The sequence below is a fragment of the Piliocolobus tephrosceles genome, chromosome 20, assembly GCF_002776525.5.
Source record: "Piliocolobus tephrosceles isolate RC106 chromosome 20, ASM277652v3, whole genome shotgun sequence".
NCBI classification, from domain to species: Eukaryota; Metazoa; Chordata; class Mammalia; order Primates; family Cercopithecidae; genus Piliocolobus; species Piliocolobus tephrosceles.
This window is the reverse complement of record NC_045453.1, coordinates 18704852-18722750: the sequence shown is the minus strand read 5'-3', so window position 1 is coordinate 18722750 and position 17899 is coordinate 18704852. Positions and strand designations below refer to the sequence as shown.

General features: G+C 49.9%; 1 protein-coding gene across 5 annotated transcripts in view; it reads left to right on the top strand.

The window, feature by feature from the left end:
* PLTP (phospholipid transfer protein) overlaps nucleotides 1-17899 on the top strand; it is a 28940-nt gene continuing 11041 nt past the window's right edge. For 2 of the 5 annotated variants that reach the window (XM_023197078.2, XM_023197081.2), the window contains exons 1-5: nucleotides 14394-14652; nucleotides 15270-15380; nucleotides 15478-15577; nucleotides 16655-16783; nucleotides 17053-17208. In XM_023197078.2, coding sequence (XP_023052846.1) covers nucleotides 15281-15380; nucleotides 15478-15577; nucleotides 16655-16783; nucleotides 17053-17208 — 485 coding nt within the window. In that variant the 5' untranslated portion in view covers nucleotides 14394-14652; nucleotides 15270-15280. Of the gene's footprint in view, nucleotides 109-14393; nucleotides 14653-15269; nucleotides 15381-15477; nucleotides 15578-15714; nucleotides 15858-16025; nucleotides 16047-16654; nucleotides 16784-17052; nucleotides 17209-17899 lie in introns of those variants that run through there. The other 3 variants (XM_023197079.2, XM_023197082.2, XM_023197083.2) reach the window with 3 other exon arrangements.

Genomic DNA, 17899 nt, shown 5'->3' with positions numbered 1-17899 from the left:
AAGGGCTCTGGAGGGATGGCAGGGGCAGCGGGTGGTGTGCACACAAAGGAGAAAGCTTCAGAGGAGATGACAATGAACAGACTCTTGCTGGAAGAATAGATTTTCCAGGTAGGCGAGGAAAAGGGGAAGGCGCAGCCTGTGCCAAGGCCTGGAGGTATAGAAAGGGCGGGTGTATTTGGAGAGCCAGTCAACCTGAGCACAGCCAGGGAGCAAGGGAGGTGCAGGTCTTACCAAGACCTTGGAGTCCAAATTCAGCCCTTGCTCTGGGTTAGTGCTTAGCATCCCTCGTGGCGTTTGGTTATATCAAAATAGGGGTGGGGCCACCTGTGGTGGTCCCCTCCACTCTCCCACCCATTCCCTGTGATGCGCTTTTTTTTTTTCCCCCAGACAGTCTTGCTCTGTCGCCAGGCTGGAGTTCAGTGGCGCCATCTCGGCTCACTACAACCTCCAACTCCCTGGTTCAAGCTATTCTCCTACCTCAGCCTCCTGAGTAGCTGGAATTACAGGCACACGCCACCACGCCCAGCTAATTTTTGTATTTTTAGTAGAGACAGGGTTTCACCATGTTGGTGAGCATGGCCTCAATGTCCTGACCTTGTGATCCGCCTGCCTCGGCCTCCTAAAGTGCTGGGATTACAGGCGTGAGCCACCGCGCCCGGCCATGATGCTCATTCTTGCACTTCAGTCGGAGTGGCCAAGAGCCAGGATGTTTACTCCCATATGAGATGAGTCTGCAGAATTCCAGACTTCTTCAAAAAAGAAACAAGACCGACAGCTGGTAGCTTCTTGAAAATCTGAGATCACAGAAAACTGACCTAGAAAGGAGAGAAAGGAGGACACCCCACCTAGCCTGGGTCCCAGCTGGGTTCCCAGGACACATGTAACCCAGAGATCTCAACCTGAGCTAGGAAAATGTTTTTAACAGCTTTATTAGGGTATAATTTACAGACTACAAGACTCACCTGTTTTAAGTATACAATTCTATCACACCTGTGATCCCAGCACTTTGGGAGGCAGAGGCAGACGGATCACCTGAGGTCAGGAGTTCAAGACCAGCCTGACCAACATGGTGAAACGCCATCTCTACTAAAAATACAAAATTAGCCAGGCGTGGTGGCGTATGTCTGTAATCCCAGCTACTTGGGAGGCTGAGGCAGGAGAATCCCTTGAACCTGGGAGGCAGAGGTTGAAGTGAGCTGAGGTTGCGCGTTGCACTCCAGCCTGGGCAACATTGGCGAAATTCCATCTAAAAAATATATATATATATACAAAAATTAGCTGGGCGTGGTGGTGGGCACCTGTAATCCCAGATACTCAGGAGGCTGAGGCAGGAGAATCGTTGAACCAGGGACGTGGAGGTTGCAGTGAGCTGAGATCGTGCCACTGCACTCCAACCTGGGAGAGACTCTGTCTCAAACATAAGTACATATACAATTTTGGCTGGGCACAGTGGCTCACACCTATAATCTCAGCACTTTGGAAGGCTGAGGCAGAAGGACTGCTTGAGCCCAGGAGCTAGAGACCAACCTGGACAAGACCTTGTCTCTACTTAATAATAATAAGTAAATAAATAAATAGGCTGGGCGCCGTAGCTCATGCCTGTAATCCCAGCACTTTGGGAGGCTGAGGCGGGTGGATCACTTGAGGTCAGGAGTTTGAGACCAGTCTGGTGGTGAAACCCTGTCTCTACTAAAAATACAAAAATTAGCCAGGTGTGGTGGCACGTGCCTATAATCCCAGCTACTGGGGAGGCTAAGACAGGAGAATCGCTTGAACTCGGGAGGTGGAGGTTGCAGTGAGCCAAGATTGCGCCACTGCATTCTTCTGGGGGAAGAAGCGAGACTCTGTCTCAAAAATGAATAAATAAATAAATAAACAATACAATTTTTTTTCTTTTGTAAATGTATAGAGTTCTACAGTTGTCACCACAGTTCCGTTTTAGAACATTTCCAGAATGTTCTAAATTTAGATGTTCTAAATTTAGAACATTTTTAGAATATTTTAAAATATTTCTTGGGCTTGTTTGCAGTCAATTCCTGTTCCCACCATCAGTCCCCAGTAACCACTGGCCTGCTTTCTGTCTCTATAGAGCTGCCTTTTCTGGACATTTCATATAAAGGGAATCACACAGATGTAGTCTTTTACAGCTTGCATCTTTCACTTTGCATTATGTTTTTGAGCTTCATCCATTTTGAAGCATATATCAGTAGTTGATTCTTTTTTTTATTGCTGAATAGTGTTGCATTATACAGATATACCACATTTTGTTTGTTTATCAATTGATAGTTGGATTGCTTCCACCTTTTGGCTGTTATGAATAACACTACTGTCAACATTCAGGTACAAATGCATTCATTTTCCTTTTCTCTGGGTAGACTCTTAGGAGCGAAATTGCTGTATGGTAAATTTGTGTTCAACTTTTTTGTTGTTGTTTTTGAGATGGAGTCCTGCTCTGTCACCCAGGCTGGAGCGCAGCAGCACTATCTTGGCTCACTGCAACCTCTTCATCCTGGGTTCAAGCAATTCTTCTGTCTCAGCCTCCTGAGTAGCTGGGATTACAGGTGCCCACCACCACACCTGACTAATGTTTTTATTTTTAGTAGAGTTGGGGTTTCACCATGTTGGTCAGGCTAGTCTAGAACTCCTCCTGACCTCAGGTGATTCGCTCACCATGGCCTCCCAAAGTGTTGGGAGTATAGCACCATGCTGGGCTGTGTTCAACTTTTAAAGAAACTGCCAAACTATTTTCCAAAGCAGCTGTACTATTTTACCTTTCTACCAACAATGTGTGAGGGTGCCAGTTTCTCTGTGACACTTGTTAGTGTTAGTCCTTTTTTATCACATCCTACTACAGAACTTCTTTTACAAAAAACACCCACCAATGCCCCGGCTCCATCCCAAACCAATTAAACCAGAAGCTTGGGGTCTGGGGCCCAGGGACAGGTGTTCAAAACAAAACAAAAACCTCCTGACTTTATTTATTTATTTATTTGAGACGGGGTTTCACTCTTGTCGCCCAGACTGGAGTGCAGTGGCGTGATCTCGGCTCACCGCAACCTCCACCTCCCGGCTTCAAGCGATTCTCCTGCCTCAGCCTCCTGAGTAGCTGGGATTACAGGCATGCGCCACAACACCCGTCTAATTTTGTATTTTTAGTAGAGATGGGGTTTCTACATGTTGGTCAGACTGGTCTCGAACTTCCAACCTCAGATGATCCGCCCACCTCTGCCTCCCAAAGTGCTGGGATCACAGGTGTGAGCCACCGCACCCGGTCAACTCCCAACTTTAAAAGCTGCTAATGTGCAGAAGGTTTAGGAGCCAGCAATCTAGCTTCAGGTCTGAAGTTGTGTCCTCCAGGGCACTGAGAGAGAGCTCCAGCTGGCCAGCAGCCTCTCCCACACCAGGAAACACATAGGTGAGAGACAAGACACCCCCACAAGAAGGCACATGCAGGGACCCAGAGTAGACCGGCCTGCTAGAAGGTGAGATAGAAGGGGCCTGGGTGTGGGTTAGGTCAAGGAGTCTCAATTTCTGCTCAGCCCACTGAGATCCTGTCGGGGCATGGATCCCATGACCTTAGGCATCTCTCAGGCCTCTGGGGAGATTAGGGAAGTATGACATTCTTGGCTGCAGACCAGCTCCAGATAACTCCAGCTAAATGCAAGGAAGTGGGTGGTACCAGCAGGAAGCATAGAGCTTAGAGGCTCAGCTGGGGATTAGATCAGGGCTACAGAGTGCAGCATAAAAGCTGCTCCTTCTGAAGGGTGTAGGGATGATAATAACACCCCATCTTGAATTCAACAAACATCTCATCTTTTTTTTTTTTGAGATGGAGTTTTGTTCTCTCACCCAGGCTGGAGTACAGTGGCGTGATCTCAGCTCACTGTAACCTCCGCCTCCCAGGTCCAAGTGATTCTTCTGCCTCAGCCTCCTGAGTAGCTGGGACTACAGGTGCCCGTCACCACGCCCGGCTAATTTTTGTATTTTTAGTACAGACGGAGTTTCACCATGTTGGCCAGGCTGGTCTCGAACTCCTGACCTCGTGATCTGTCCGCCTCGACCTCCTAAAGTGCTGAGATTACAGGCATGAGCCACTGTGGCTGGCCGTCTTGAATTCAGCAAACATCTATTGAGCGCTTTCTGTGTGCCAGACCTTGTGCTGGGCACTGGGCATACAGCCAGGAATAAGAGTGGCAGGCTCCTGTCCCTGCCCTGGGGAGGTTACAGTCTACTGGAAGAAACAGGCAATAAAGAATTAAACAAACAGAATGACAGGTAATGACACGGAGGGGGCCTCTCTGTGGGGGTGACATTTGAGTAGGGATCTGAGTAGCTCTGCACGGGTATGTGTGCGGGACGATGTGTCTAGTGGAGAAAAGAATTAAGGAAAGCCTGAGGCTGAAGGCACTTGGTCTGTTGCCAACAGTGATGGAAGACAGGCCTGGAGGGGAAGGTAGGCAGGAGCTAGATCACCTGCAGTGTTTCCAGGGGTTGTGGTGAGAGTCTGGGTTTCATTTTGTGTGTGATGGGGAGGATGTTGAGCAGGGTGGAAAAATTCTATGATTTCCACTTCTAAAAATATCACTTAGATTGATGCAGAGAGACTAGACCTAGGAGAAATGGTGAGACAGGGAGATGAGGCAGGTTGTCCCCATAATCAGTGAAAATGGCTTGGAATGGTGTTGGTGCTGATGGAGATAACTGTATAGATGTGGGGCATCTTTTCTTTCTTTTTTTTTTCGAGGCAGAGTCTCGCTCTGTTGCCCAGGCAGGAGTGCAGCGGCACAATCACAGCTCACTGCAGCCTTGACCTCCTGGGCTCAAGTGATCTTCCCACCTCAGCCTCCCAAGTAGTTGGGACTACTGGCGCGTGCTACCACACCTGGCTAATTATTTTTTGTAGAGACAAAAGTCTCACTATGTTGCCCAGGCTGGTCTTGAACCCCTGGGCTCAAGTGATCCTCCCGCCTCGGCCTCCCGAAGTGCTTTGATTACAGGCGTAAGGTGGGGCATCTTTTGAAGTTAGAGACACCGGGATTTGCTGATGTGGGGTATAACAAAAAAGGAAGTCAAGGATGACTCCTATATTTTTGACTTGACTTTGCTTGGGTAAAGCTGGTGCCATGGCCAGTGATATAGAAGCTTGGAAAAGGAGCAGGTTTGGGACTTACTGGGGTTGGAGGGAAGCTAAAAGATGGATCTAACTGAGTGGAAGAGAGGAAGAAGGCCAGAGGGCGGTGACATCCTCATGATTCCTGGCTAGGGGTTGGCAATCCTTGTTAGACCAAAGCCTGCATTATGTGGAGGACTCCAAAGACTGCAGTATTAGGGCACGTGGAAAAATTCGAGTTGGATTATGTTGGCCACTTCTTGTAACATTTCGGCAGGTCCTGCAGAAAAGGGACAAGCTTGGGCTGAAGATGGTGGCCTATCCTTATTATCAAAGGAAAAAATCCCTACCTTTGGGGCCCCCTCCCTTCACTTACTTTGAAATGCTGTGACTGGCCTATGAAATCCAAACATCTAGACAGCACTGCTGTGGATCCTCCACCTCTTCCTCAAAACAAGTAGAGGCTGGAAAGCCCACGTGGAGTATAATGAAAGCACAGACGGTTATGAGGCTTAGAGGACCACAGAAAGAGGGCCCCATGAGTCAGACAGCTAGCAGACTGACAGAGGCATAGAAACTGGGAAGGAGGGTGGGATATGAAAAAGAAAAGAAAAGGGAAGTCAGAGAGAGAGTGAGCTGCCCAAGGTTGACATCCAAGCCCCGATGGAGAGGCACCAGGTGTGGGGATACAATGCCCTAGGACCGAGGACCCTGGGAAAGCCACACCTCGTAAGGAACCTTAGAATCCTTGAGTTTCAAATCCGGAAGTGACCTCAGACACCAAATGGCCCGTTCTTCACACAGAAAAGGGACTGGTCTTCAAGGAGGAAACTGGAAAGAAAGAAGAAAACAACAGTTCTCCCAGCTTTAGAAATCATGGAAAGTCAGTCTACAGCTTTGCCCTGGCTGAACTCAGCAAGCCCCACTCCTTTAGATCCCTTTTCCCCATTTGGTAAATGTCCAGTCCTCATGCAGACTGTTTTGTCCAGCTGCATTCTGGAAACAGATGATCATTTCGCCTGTCTGGAGAGATGTAATCAGGGTCTTCCTGGCCTGAGATCTGTCCTCAGATACTCCTCCTCTCATTCCAACTGGCTCCCCTGTCACATGTTCCCAGGTTTGGCCATGCTGACCAACACAGGCACATGAGCTGCGGTGTTCATGAGCTCAGGCAGAGTGAGGAGAAGGGGGTCACTTCCTGAGAGGTAGCGTGGGTGGGCATTGGGGGTGGGGAATGGGCAGGAGAGGAGATGGGCTGACGCAGCTTCTCCAAGCCATGCAGAGATCCAAAGAAAACATAGCTGAGGCACAGCGGGGGAGGAGGGAGCCAGGGCAGTGCATATTGACATGTTGGGCAGCAATCCAGCTTGGCCTCCTGTGGTCAGTGGAGCCCATGTTTACTTACTTGGACCAGTTATTTCCTCGTACTGAACCTCAGTTTCCGAATCTGCAAAACAGGGTCAATAATAGCTATCTCAAGGCATTGCTGTGAGACTTAAATGGGATAATGAAAAACAGAGAGAGAGAGAGAGAGAGAGAAACCTAGTTAAAAGCATGGGCTCTGGGGCCAGACTGACTTGAGCTTTTAACTTTGGGCCTCGGTTTCCTTATCTGTAAACTGAGGGTGATGATACCTATCTTGTAGGATGTTATGAAGTGTGAGTGAGTTAATATTTGGAAGCAGTTTCTGTCCAAGTGTGGTGGTGTGTAATCCCAACACTGAGGGAAGCCAAGGCAGGCAGATTGCTTGAGACCAAGAGTTTGAGATCAGCTTGGTCTACAGTGAAATTCTATCTCTACAAAAAATCTTTAAAAGTTAGCTGAGCATGGTGGTACATGCCTATAGTTCCAGCTATTCGGGAGGCTGAGATGGGAGGATTACCTGAGCCCACGGAGGATGAGGCTGCAGTGAGCCATGATCATGCCACTGCCTTCCAGCCTGGGTAACAGAGTGAGACCCTGTCTCAAAAAAAAAAAAAAAGAAAAAGAAAAAAGAAAAAGCAAAAAGCACTTTCTATTTGTTAAGCAACTGTTACAACTATTAATACTAATAATCAGGCCAGGCACGGTGACTCATGCCTGTAATCCCAGCACTTTGAGAGGCCAAGGCGAGAGGATTGCTCCAGCCCAGGAATTCTAGACCAGCCTGGGCAACAAAGTGAGAGCGCCCCGCCCCACTGCCGAGTACTAGGTTCCGCACTAACTTTATCACTTTAAATCCTCACTGCCACCCAGGGAGGTAGGTAAGTACTAGATCATCCCATTTTACAGATGTGGAAACTGAGATTCAAAAAGTGTTTTTTTGTTTGTTTTTCAGAGACAGGATCTTGCTCTGTCACCCAGGCTGGAGTACAGTGGCACAATTGTAGCTCACTAGAGCCTCGAGCTCCTGGGCTTAAGCGATCCTCCTGCCTCAGCCTCCTAAAGTGCTGAGATTATAGGCATGAGCCACCATGCCTAGCCCAGAAAGAGATTTTTCATTTCCTCCGGAACAGGGGTTGGTAAACTGTGGCCTGTGTGCTAACTCCAGCCCCCAGCCTGTTTGTTAGATATCGTTTATGGCTGCTTTCATGCTAAAGTGTAGTAGGGCTGAGCAGCTGCAATAGAGACCACAGGGTGTGGAAAGCCTAAAATACGTACTCTTTGGCCTTTTCAGGAACAGCTTGCTGACATTTGTTCTAGAAAAAGGCAGAAACGGCCGGGCATGGTGGCTCAAGCCTGTAATCCCAGCACCTTGGGAGGCTGAGGCGGGCGGATCACGAGGTCAGATCGAGACCATCCTGGCTAACACGGTGAAACCCCGTCTCTACTAAAAATACAAAAACTTAGCCAGGTCTGGTGGCGGGCACCTGTAGTCCCAGCTACTTGGGAGGCTGAGGCAGGAGAATGGCGTGAACCCGGGAGGCGGAGCTTGCAGTGAGCCGAGATCGCGCCACTGCACTCCAGCCTGGGCGACAGAGCGAGACTCCGTCTCAAAAAAAAAAAAAAAAGAAAAGAAAAAGGCAGAAACAGGACTTTGCTATCTTGGTTCCTTTACAGAAACAGCTTGCTGACATTTGTTCTAGAAAAAGGCAGAAGCAGGACTTTGCTATCCTGGTTTTTTTTTGTTTGTTTGTTTTTACCAGTATTGCTGTGCTGGGTACACAACTGAGGCTGGAAAGACATTTCTTTCCTGTCCCTCTGAGTGCTGGGAAGCCTCTCCTTTGCTCTTCAAAGCCAGGGATGAGCCCGGGCGCAGTGGCTCATGCCTGTAATCCCAACACTTTCAGAGGCCGAGGTGGGAGATTCCTTGAGGCCAGGAGATGGAGACTAGCCTGAGTAACATAGCGAGACCTCATCTCTACAAAAAAAAAAAAAAAAGAAAAAAGAAAAAAATACAAGCATTAGTCAGTTGTGCTGGTGCACACCTGTAGTCCCAGCTACTCTGGAGGCTCAGGTGGGAGGATTGTTTGAGCCCAGGGGGTCGAGACTGCAATGAGCCAAGATTGGACCTCTGCACTCCAGCTTCAGAGGCAGAGCAAGACTCTGCCTCAAAAGACAAACAACAACAAAACAAAGAGTGAAAGTACGAAGGAATTTGGGGATTCGGCTCTCTCCATGTCTCAAGCCCAGTGATGAGGACTCGAGGAGGCTGCCAGATCCCATCCCACACGGCACACCTGCTGACATCACTCTTACGTGTGAGGGTTGTGTGCACCATGTTTCACAGGAAAAGGGAAATCCATGTAATAAAGATGGGCAGGTTGAGTGGGGAAGACCCTGGATTCAAGACCAGTGACTGTACCTTCTCCTCCCCCAGCCCAGGTCAGGGCTGTATTTATTTATTTATTTATTTAGAGACAGAGTTTCACTCTTGTTGCCCAGGCTGGGGTGCAATGGTGCGATCTCAGCTCACTGCAACCTCCGCCTCCTAGGTTCAAGTGATTCTCCTGCCTCAGCCTCCCAGGTAGCTGGGATTATAGGCATCTGCTTCCACATCCGGCTAATTTTGTATTTTTAGTAAAGATGGGGTTTCACCATGTTGGTCAGGTTGATCTTGAACTCCTGACCTCGGGTGATCCAGCTGTCTCAGCCTCCCAAAGTGCTGAGATTACAGGCATGAGCCACTGTGCCTGGCCGGTAAGGGCTGTGTTTAGGGTCAGTTGAACTGAGGCTAACATGGTACAGCAGGAGATAAAGGATCTGGGTTGGCATAGGGATCACCTGCTGCCCAAGGACTTTCAAGGACTCCAAACCAGTTCAATCACTCAGTAAATATTTATTCAGTACCTACTATGTGCCAGGCACGGTTCTAGGCACTAAGGACACAGTGTTGAACAAAATTCCAGCTCTCACGGGGACAGACAACAAACAAGAAAGAAAATGTTCAATAGTAATAAGATCTATAAAGAAAATAAACCAGGTTGATATGTTTGAGAACAACTAATAGATAGGCAGGCAGGGAAGGTCTCTCTGAAAAAGCATCATTTAAACTGAGACAAAATGCCAGGGGTCGTGGCTCATGCCTGTAATCCCAGCACTTTGGGAGGCCGAGACAGCTGGATCACCCGAGGTCAGGAGTTCAAGATCAACCTGACCAACATGTGAAACCCCATCTCTACTAAAAATATGAAATTAGCTGGGAGTGGTGGTGCCTGTAATCCCAGCTACTCACGAGACTAAGGTAGGAGAATTGCTTGTACTCTGCAGGTGGAGTTTACAGTGAGCCGAGATCGCACCATTGCACTCCAGCCTGGGTGACAGAGTGAAGCTCCATCCCAAAAAATAAATGAATAAAATACACTGAGACAAAATGACAAGGAAGATCAGGTGGAAAAGCATTCCAGGTAGAGGCAACAGCAAATGCAAAGGCCCTGAGCAAGAAGAACTTGCACATTCAAGGAACAGAAAAACCAGTGTGACTGGAGTTGAATGCAAAGGGCAAGAGAGGTGAGAGGTGAGCGAGAGAGAGGAGGCCCTATCATATGCTGGGGAATCAGGGTACTGAGGCTGGAGTCTTTTCCAGTATAGTGAAAAGTCACTGATGGCTGACAATGCTAGTGATTGTAGCTAACATTTTTTGAGCCCTTAGGAAATACCAAATACTTATTAAACCCTTTCAATGCATTAACTCATTTAATCCTCACAAGCAATCCTAAGAGGGAGGTGCTTGGATTATCCTCATCTTAGAGATGAGGAAACTGAGACCCAGAGGGGTTAGGCCACTGGCCGGTGAATTGCATTGGACGAGACCGTGTAAGAGATAAAAATGATACAAAGATGAAGCCCAGATTTATCTGGGTACACAACTGAGGCTAGAAAAGCCTTTTTTTCCTGTCCCTTTGATTGCTGGGAAGCCTCTCCTTCACTCTTCAAAGCCAGGAAGAGTGAGGCCAGGTGAAGTGGCTTACACCTGTAATGTCAGTATTTTGGGAAGCCGAGATGGGAGGATCTTTTGAGGCCAAGAGATTGAGACCAGCATGTGCAACATAGCGAGAAATATTTCAGCTAAGAAAACGAGAGGAAGCCGGGCACAGTGGTTCACACCTGTAAACCTAGCACTTTGGTAGGTCAGGAGTTCGAGACCAGCCTGGCCAACATGATGAAACACCATCTCTACTAAAAACACAAAATAAGCCAGGCATGGTAGTGTGCGCCTGTAATCCTAGCTACTCCGGAGGCTGAGGCGGGAGAATCGCTTAGAACCTGGGAGGTGGAGGTTGCAGTGAGCCAAGATAAAGCCACTGCACTCCAGCCTGGGTGACAGAGTGAGACTCTGTCTCAAAAAAAAAAAAAAAAAAAAAAAAGAAGAAGAAGAAAGGTCAGACGCGGTGTAACACCAGCACTTTGGGAGGCCGAGGTGGGTAGATCCCTTGAGCTCAGGAGTTCAAGACCCGCCTGGGCAACATGGTGAAACCTCATCTCTATGAAAAATACAAAAATTAGCTGGGTATGGTGGCACATACCTGTAGTCTCAGTTACTCAGGAGGCTGAGGTGGGAGGATCACCTGAGCCTGGGGAGGTTGAGGCTGCAGTGAGCCATAACTGCACCACTGCACAGCAGTCTGGGCAACAGAATGACACCCTGTCTCAAAAAAGAGGGAAAAAAAGAAAGAAAATGAGAGAAAACAGCCAGGCATGGTGGTGTACACCTGTAGTCCCAGCTACTTGGGGGGCTGAGGCGGGAGGATCGCTTGAGCCCAGGAGTTGGAGATTAGCCTGAGCACATAGTGATACCCTGTCTTAAATAAATAAAATAATATTTTTTGGTTGTTGTTAAAAACAAACAAAAAAAAGGGCCAGGTGCACTGGCTCATGGCTGTAATCCCAGCACTTTGGGAGGCCAAGGCAGGTGGACACCCGAGGTCAGAAGTTCAAGACCAACCTGGCTAACACGGTGAAACCCTGTCTCTAAAAATACGAAAATTAGCTGGGCATAGTGGCAGGTGCCTCTAGTCCCAGCTACTCGGAAAGCTTAGGCAAGAGAATCACTTGAACCTGGGAGGTGGAGTTGCAGTGAGCCGAGATCGTGCCACTACACTCTAGCCTGGGTGAGAGCAAGACTCCACCCCACAAAAAAAAAAAAAAAAGAAAGAAAGAAAGGAAATGAGAGGAAAGAAAACTACCATCCGCCAGGTTTTCTGCTTGAGCCAGGCTCTAGGAAGGTTACTAGAGTTCAAAGGAACACAGATACTTCCTCCTCTGGATACCCTTAACACTTTCTCTCTTCTCCCTCTCCACCTTTTCTGCTTTGTTTGCTCCTGGTATGTGCCCCTAATTAAGATAGCTAGCATTTATTTGACACTTTCTTGAAATAACCTTAAATTATTGTTTCCATTTTAGGATGAGGAAATTGAAGCTCTGAGTGCTTAAGCAAGGGATCAATGTCATACACCTAAGAACTGACAACCTGGGATGTAAACTCTTGTCTGTCAGACACAAGAGTCTAAGTACATAACTACCGGGCTATAATGCCCACCTTCCACTCTTCCACGAACACTCTACAGATTCCGTAATAGCAGCCACAGAATTGCTTCAACCTCTACTTCCTGTTGAAGAGGGTTCATAATAGTGCCAATCTGACAGGTTGTTAAGGTTAAATAAATTACCTAGAATTCAGATGACCAGCTGTAAGGTTTGCCAGGTTTGAGTGGGTTCCCAGGAATGGTTTCAAAATGGGGATGGCTGGGTATGTGGCTCACGCCTGTAATCCCAGCACTCTGGGAGCCCAAGGCAAGAGGATCACTTGGGTTCAGGAGTTCAAGATCAGCGTGGGCAACATGGTGAGACCCTGTCTCTACAAAAAATACAAAACTTAGCTGGATGTGGTACTACCTGCCTGTAGTCCCAGCTACTCAGGAGGCTGAAGTGGGAAGATAGCTTGAGCCCAAGAGGTGGAGGCTTCAGTGAGCCTTGATTGTACCACTGCACTCCAGCCTGGGCAATAGAGTGAGACCCTGTATCAAAACAAAACGAAACAAAAAGCCAAGCATGGTGGCACATACCTGTGGTTCGAGCTACTGGGGAGGCTGAGGTGGGAGGGTCATTTGAGCCTGGAAGGTCAAGGCTGCAGTGAGCCGTGATCATGCCACTGCACTCCAGCCTGGGCAATAGAGCAAGACCCTGTCTCTAAAAAAATAAATAGGCGGCTGGGTGCGGTGGCTCAAGCCTGTAATCCCAGCACTTTGGGAAGCCAAGGCAGGTGGGTTGTCTGAGGTCAGGAGTTTGAGACCAGCCTGGCCAACATAGTGAAACCACATCTCTACTAAAAATACAAAAAATTAGTCGGGCGTGGTGGTGGGCGCCTATACTCCCAGCTACTTGGGAGGCTGAGGCAGGAAATTGCTTGAACCTGGTAGGCGGAGGTTGCAGTGAGTCGCGATTGTGCCATGGCACTCCAGCCTGGGCAACAAGAGAGAAACTGTCTCAAATAAATAAATATATATATAAATAAATAAATAGGCTGGGCATGATGGCTCACACCTGTAATCCCAGCACTTTGGGAGGCTAAGGCAGGCAGATCACTTGAGGGCAGGAGTTCGAGACCAGCCTGGCCAACATAGGAAAACCCCGTCTCCACTAAAAATACAAAAATTAGCCAGGTGTGGTGGCACATGGCTGTAGTCCCAGCTACTTGGGAGGCTGAGGCAGGAGAATCACTCAAACCCAGGAGGCAGAGGTTGCAGTGAGCCAAGATTGCACCACTGCACTGCAGCCTGGTGACAAGAGCAAGACTGTCTCAAAAAAAATAATTAATTAATTAATTAATTAAATAAAAAAGGAAATGGAACTATTTTTGTGAATCTGTGGGTTATATCAGCAAAAAAAAAAAAAAAAAAACAATGGGGAAAGTCCTAGGCAAATCAGGACGAGTTAGTCATCCTTCCTAGATGAGTGCTTGGTGCAAAATACATGCTCAGCAGACACGATTATTGCTTCCCCTTTCTTTCGTCCATTTGGTAACAAAAAGGTGGCAAGCACCCACTCTGTGCCCTGTCCTAGGGTCCGGGAACCCTGTAAGCAATAGATGGAGGTGAGGGTGGGGGCGGGGGTGCTGTTCAAAGCACCTTGCTCCAAGAGTTCATTAAAAAATCCACCAGTGGATTATCTGAGATCAGGAGTTGGAGATCAACCTGACCAATATAGTGAAACCTCATCTCTTCTAAAAATATAAAAATTAGGCGGGAGTGGTGGTGGGCACCTATAGTCCCAGCTACTCAGGAGGCTGAGACAAGAGAATTGCTTGAATCCAGGAGGCGGAGGTTGCAGTGAGCCGAGATCATGCCACTGCACTCCAGCCTGGGCGGCAGAGTGAGACTCCATCTCAAAAAAAAAAAAATCCACCAGCCATGAGAAATGGCAGACCTCCCTCTGGGGTGATTTCAGCCAGTGTGGTATGTTCCTGGGCTGACAGCACTTGCCTAGACTTGCTTTTCCAAGTGGAAAAGGTCTCTGGGACCTTAAGGTCCCCAGATGGTGACACAGAGACAGGTAGGGGGGCCCATAGGAAAGCCAGGCAAGGAGGTCCTGAGATGATTGTGGGTGGCAGGGAAGGAAAAACTATTCCTTGACTTTATGCCTGGACCTGGTTGCAATAAAGGCCCAAGAGGTAGTTCCTATCATCGTGCACATTTCGCTGAAGGAAGAAATTGAGGGTCAGTGACCCAAGTGAAGTGACTTGCCCAAGATCCTGCAGGAAGACATGGGTAATTGTAATTTGAACCGAGGTCCCAGCAAAGCGGATTGTTGGGGCTCACTGGGAGGGCTCCTGCACTTCCTTCCCTCTCCCTGGGCTTGGGTCCCCCACTTGTCCAGACAGCGGCCGGACTTGTCACGGGGCTCTGTACAGCCTTTTCCACTCTCCCGGCTGCCAGCGTCCCGCCCCGTCCCCTCCCAGCCCCCAAGGGAGGAGGGGAGAGCTGCAGAGAGGAGGAGGAGGGGTCGGGGAGGCCCGGCTTTATAAAGGCGGCTGGAACAGCCCTGCCCGCCAGACCCTGTCGCCCGGATCCCCCGAGCTGCCCGCTACCCCACGTGACCGCGCCGCCCCCCAGCTCCACCGCTGAGTGAGTTGGGGCGCGTCCCCATCCCGTCCACAGTCCCTCACCGAACCGCGTGGTGCACTGAAGCCGGGGTGGGGAGGAGAGCCAACGAAGGAGAACGCTAACATGGGGGGGCTCCAGGCAGAATCTCTAATGGGAGAGATTTAGGACCTGAGGGAGCCGGGAGACCCGGGAGCCCACGGTCTGGTCGGCCACCTCGTCTCCTCCCCGGGCGCGAGGCCTAGGAGACCGCAAGCCACCCTCCAGGAATGCGCGTGCAGTCGTTGCCGTGGCAACGTGTAAGCCTGCGCGGGCCCACCGCTAAAGGAAAGGGGAGGTTGTTGGGGGTGTGGGGGCTGGTCCACTGGAGGTCCAAACTCATCACGCGGCGGTAGCACGAGGGAACTGGGGACGTCCCCTCCCCCGTGTCCCAAATCCTCTGGGAGCCAGAACGCAAGTCGCATTGCCTCTCTGAGCCTCAGTTTCCACATCTGCCAAATGGAGGCAAGATTATTGGTTCCAAGTTCTCCGAAGAGTTATCTGGAGGGCCACGATCCAGGCTAGTCCCCACTTATGGTTGGACGTCCAAGGAATGGGTTTAAGCGGCTCAGATAACTCCTGCGACCCCACCCCACCTCCAGGCCCGCTCGCCATGGCCCTCCTCGGGGCCCTTTTCCTGGCGCTGCTGGCAGGCGCTCTCGCAGAGTTCCCAGGCTGCAAGATCCGCGTCACCTCCAAGGCGCTGGAGCTGGGTAAGGCGCAGGGGCAGACAGGGACGGAGGGGAGCGGACGGGGTTGGGGTCGCCCCAACAGTGGACACGGGAGCTAAGGGTTTCGCTGGTGCCTCAGTGAAGCAGGAGGGGCTGCGCTTTCTGGAACAAGAGCTGGAGACCATCACCATTCCGGACCTGCGGGGCAAAGAAGGCCACTTCTACTACAACATCTCTGAGTAAGTGGGGGCGGCGCCTCGCTGTCCGGGGCGGGGCCTCGGCGGTGGAGGCGGGGCCCGAGAAATCTCGGGGTCTCGGGAGACTGGAGGCTGAGGGGGAGGGGGCGTGGCCAAATCGATGAGGCACGACTTAAGAAACCGGATGGGGCCGAAAAGATAAAGGCCAAGCCAGCCATCATAGGCGGGACCGGGCAGATGGGCGTGGCTTTGAAAATGTCGAGGGGGCCCAGAAGGAAGCAGGACCGGTAGATGTGAGGTGTGGCCGAAGAGCATCAGAAAGGTGGAGTCAAGGAACTTGCCAGTAGATGAGAGTGGAGTCTTGGGCACGGGGTGGAGCTAATGGGAGGGGTGGGGGAACTGAAGACTCTTAACTATGGTTTAGGATGAGGGAGGGTAAATAAGGGAATTGAGATATGAGGGCGGACTTAGGTGATGGAGGCAAAGTGAATGGACTCTATTAAAAGACTGGGTGAGGCAACCCCAGGGTGTGGGAGGGGACGGGGTGCAAGCAAACAAGACTTTTTTTTTTTTTTTTCTGAGAGGGAGTCTTGCTGTGTTGCCCAGGCTGGAGTGCAGTGGCGCTATCTTGGCTCACTGCAACTTCCGCATCCCCAGCTCAAGTGATTCTCCTGCCTTGGCCTCCCGAGTAGCTATGACTACAGGCACGTGCCACCACACTCTGCTAAGTTTTGTATTTTTAGTAAAGACCAGGGTTTCACTATGTTGGCCAGACTTTCGAACTCCTGACCTCAAGTGATTTGCCCGCCTCGGCCTCCCAAAGTGCTGGGATTACAGGCATGAGCCACCACGCCCGGCAAACAAACAAACAAGACTTCTAAGCGATGGGGTGAAGCTCACTTTTAACACCTGCATCAGGAAGACCTCATCTCTCAGCCACCCAAGTCCAACTTTGAGCCACCCAAGTCTAAGTTGGGTACTTGAGGGACAATGGAAGAATTCATTCCACCCACTCCCGCTTCCCCAGACCTGGACTTGAAAGGGGAGCAGACAAATTTCCTGTGGTTTGGGGGAGTTCCCTCTTCTTGGCCCTGGATCTGACCCTAAGGCCTCCCATAGGGTGAAGGTCACAGAGCTGCAGCTGACATCTTCCGAGCTCGATTTCCAGCCACAGCAGGAGCTGATGCTACAAATCACCAATGCCTCCTTGGGGCTGCGCTTCCGGAGACAGCTGCTCTACTGGTTCTTGTAAGGACCCAGCACCCTCAGGGGAGTGGAGAGTGGGTAGGGAGGGCTGGAGGTGCTATGGGGCTGTGGGCAGCCCCCTTAGCCTTCCTGAGTTTAAGTTTCTTCATCTGTATAATGGGAACAAGCATACCCATTTCACAAGAGTTGATAGGAGGGTTTGGTAGGATGTGTGGAAGGAAGTGAAACCTTATTAGGAGGTATCATGATGCATGGGGCACTGAAGACTCAACTGAGCTCCTACCTGGAGTGAACATTAACCCCCTTGGCAGCTATGATGGTGGCTACATCAACGCCTCAGCTGAGGGTGTGTCCATCCGCACTGGTCTGGAGCTCTCCCGGGATCCTGCTGGACGGATGAAAGTGTCCAATGTCTCCTGCCAGGCCTCTGTCTCCAGAATGCACGCGGCCTTCGGGGGAACCTTCAAGTAAGCCCCAGCCCCAACCCCAGCTTACCCCTTTTGAGCCCCACAGCTCATCTCCCTAGCACAATGCAAAGTGCACGGGCTTGGGAATCAGACCAACTGCGTCCAAAGCTCAGCTCTGTCGCTTCCTGGCTGTGTGAACTTGGCCAAGTCGCTGAAGCTCGGTGCCTCAATATCCTCATTGGTAACATGGGGATAATGATAAAGCCTATTTTATAAGGTCATTGCCAGGATTATTTGTGTTGGTATATGTAAAAATATTTAGAACAAGGCTGGGTGCGGTGGCTCACGCCTGTAATCCCAGCAATTTGGGAGGTCAAGGTGGGTGAGTCACGAGGTCAACACATCGAGGCCATCCTGACCAACATGGTGAAACCCTGTCTCTACTAAAGATACACAAATTAGCTGGGCGTGGTGGCACATGCCTGTGGTCCCAGCTGCATGGGAGGCTGAGGCAGGAGAATCGCTTGAACCCGGGAGGCGGAGGTTGCAGTGAGCCGAGATTGTGCCACTGCACTCTGGCCTGGCGACAGAGCAAGACTGCATCTCAATTAAAAAAAAAAAAAAAATTTAGAACAGCACCTGGCATATGATAAGTGCATATTTAAGTGCTGGCCACTTAGATAAGCGTAATTGTGAGGACTAATATGCACAGTTGGCCATGTACTGGATTCTCAATAATTGGTGTCTCTAA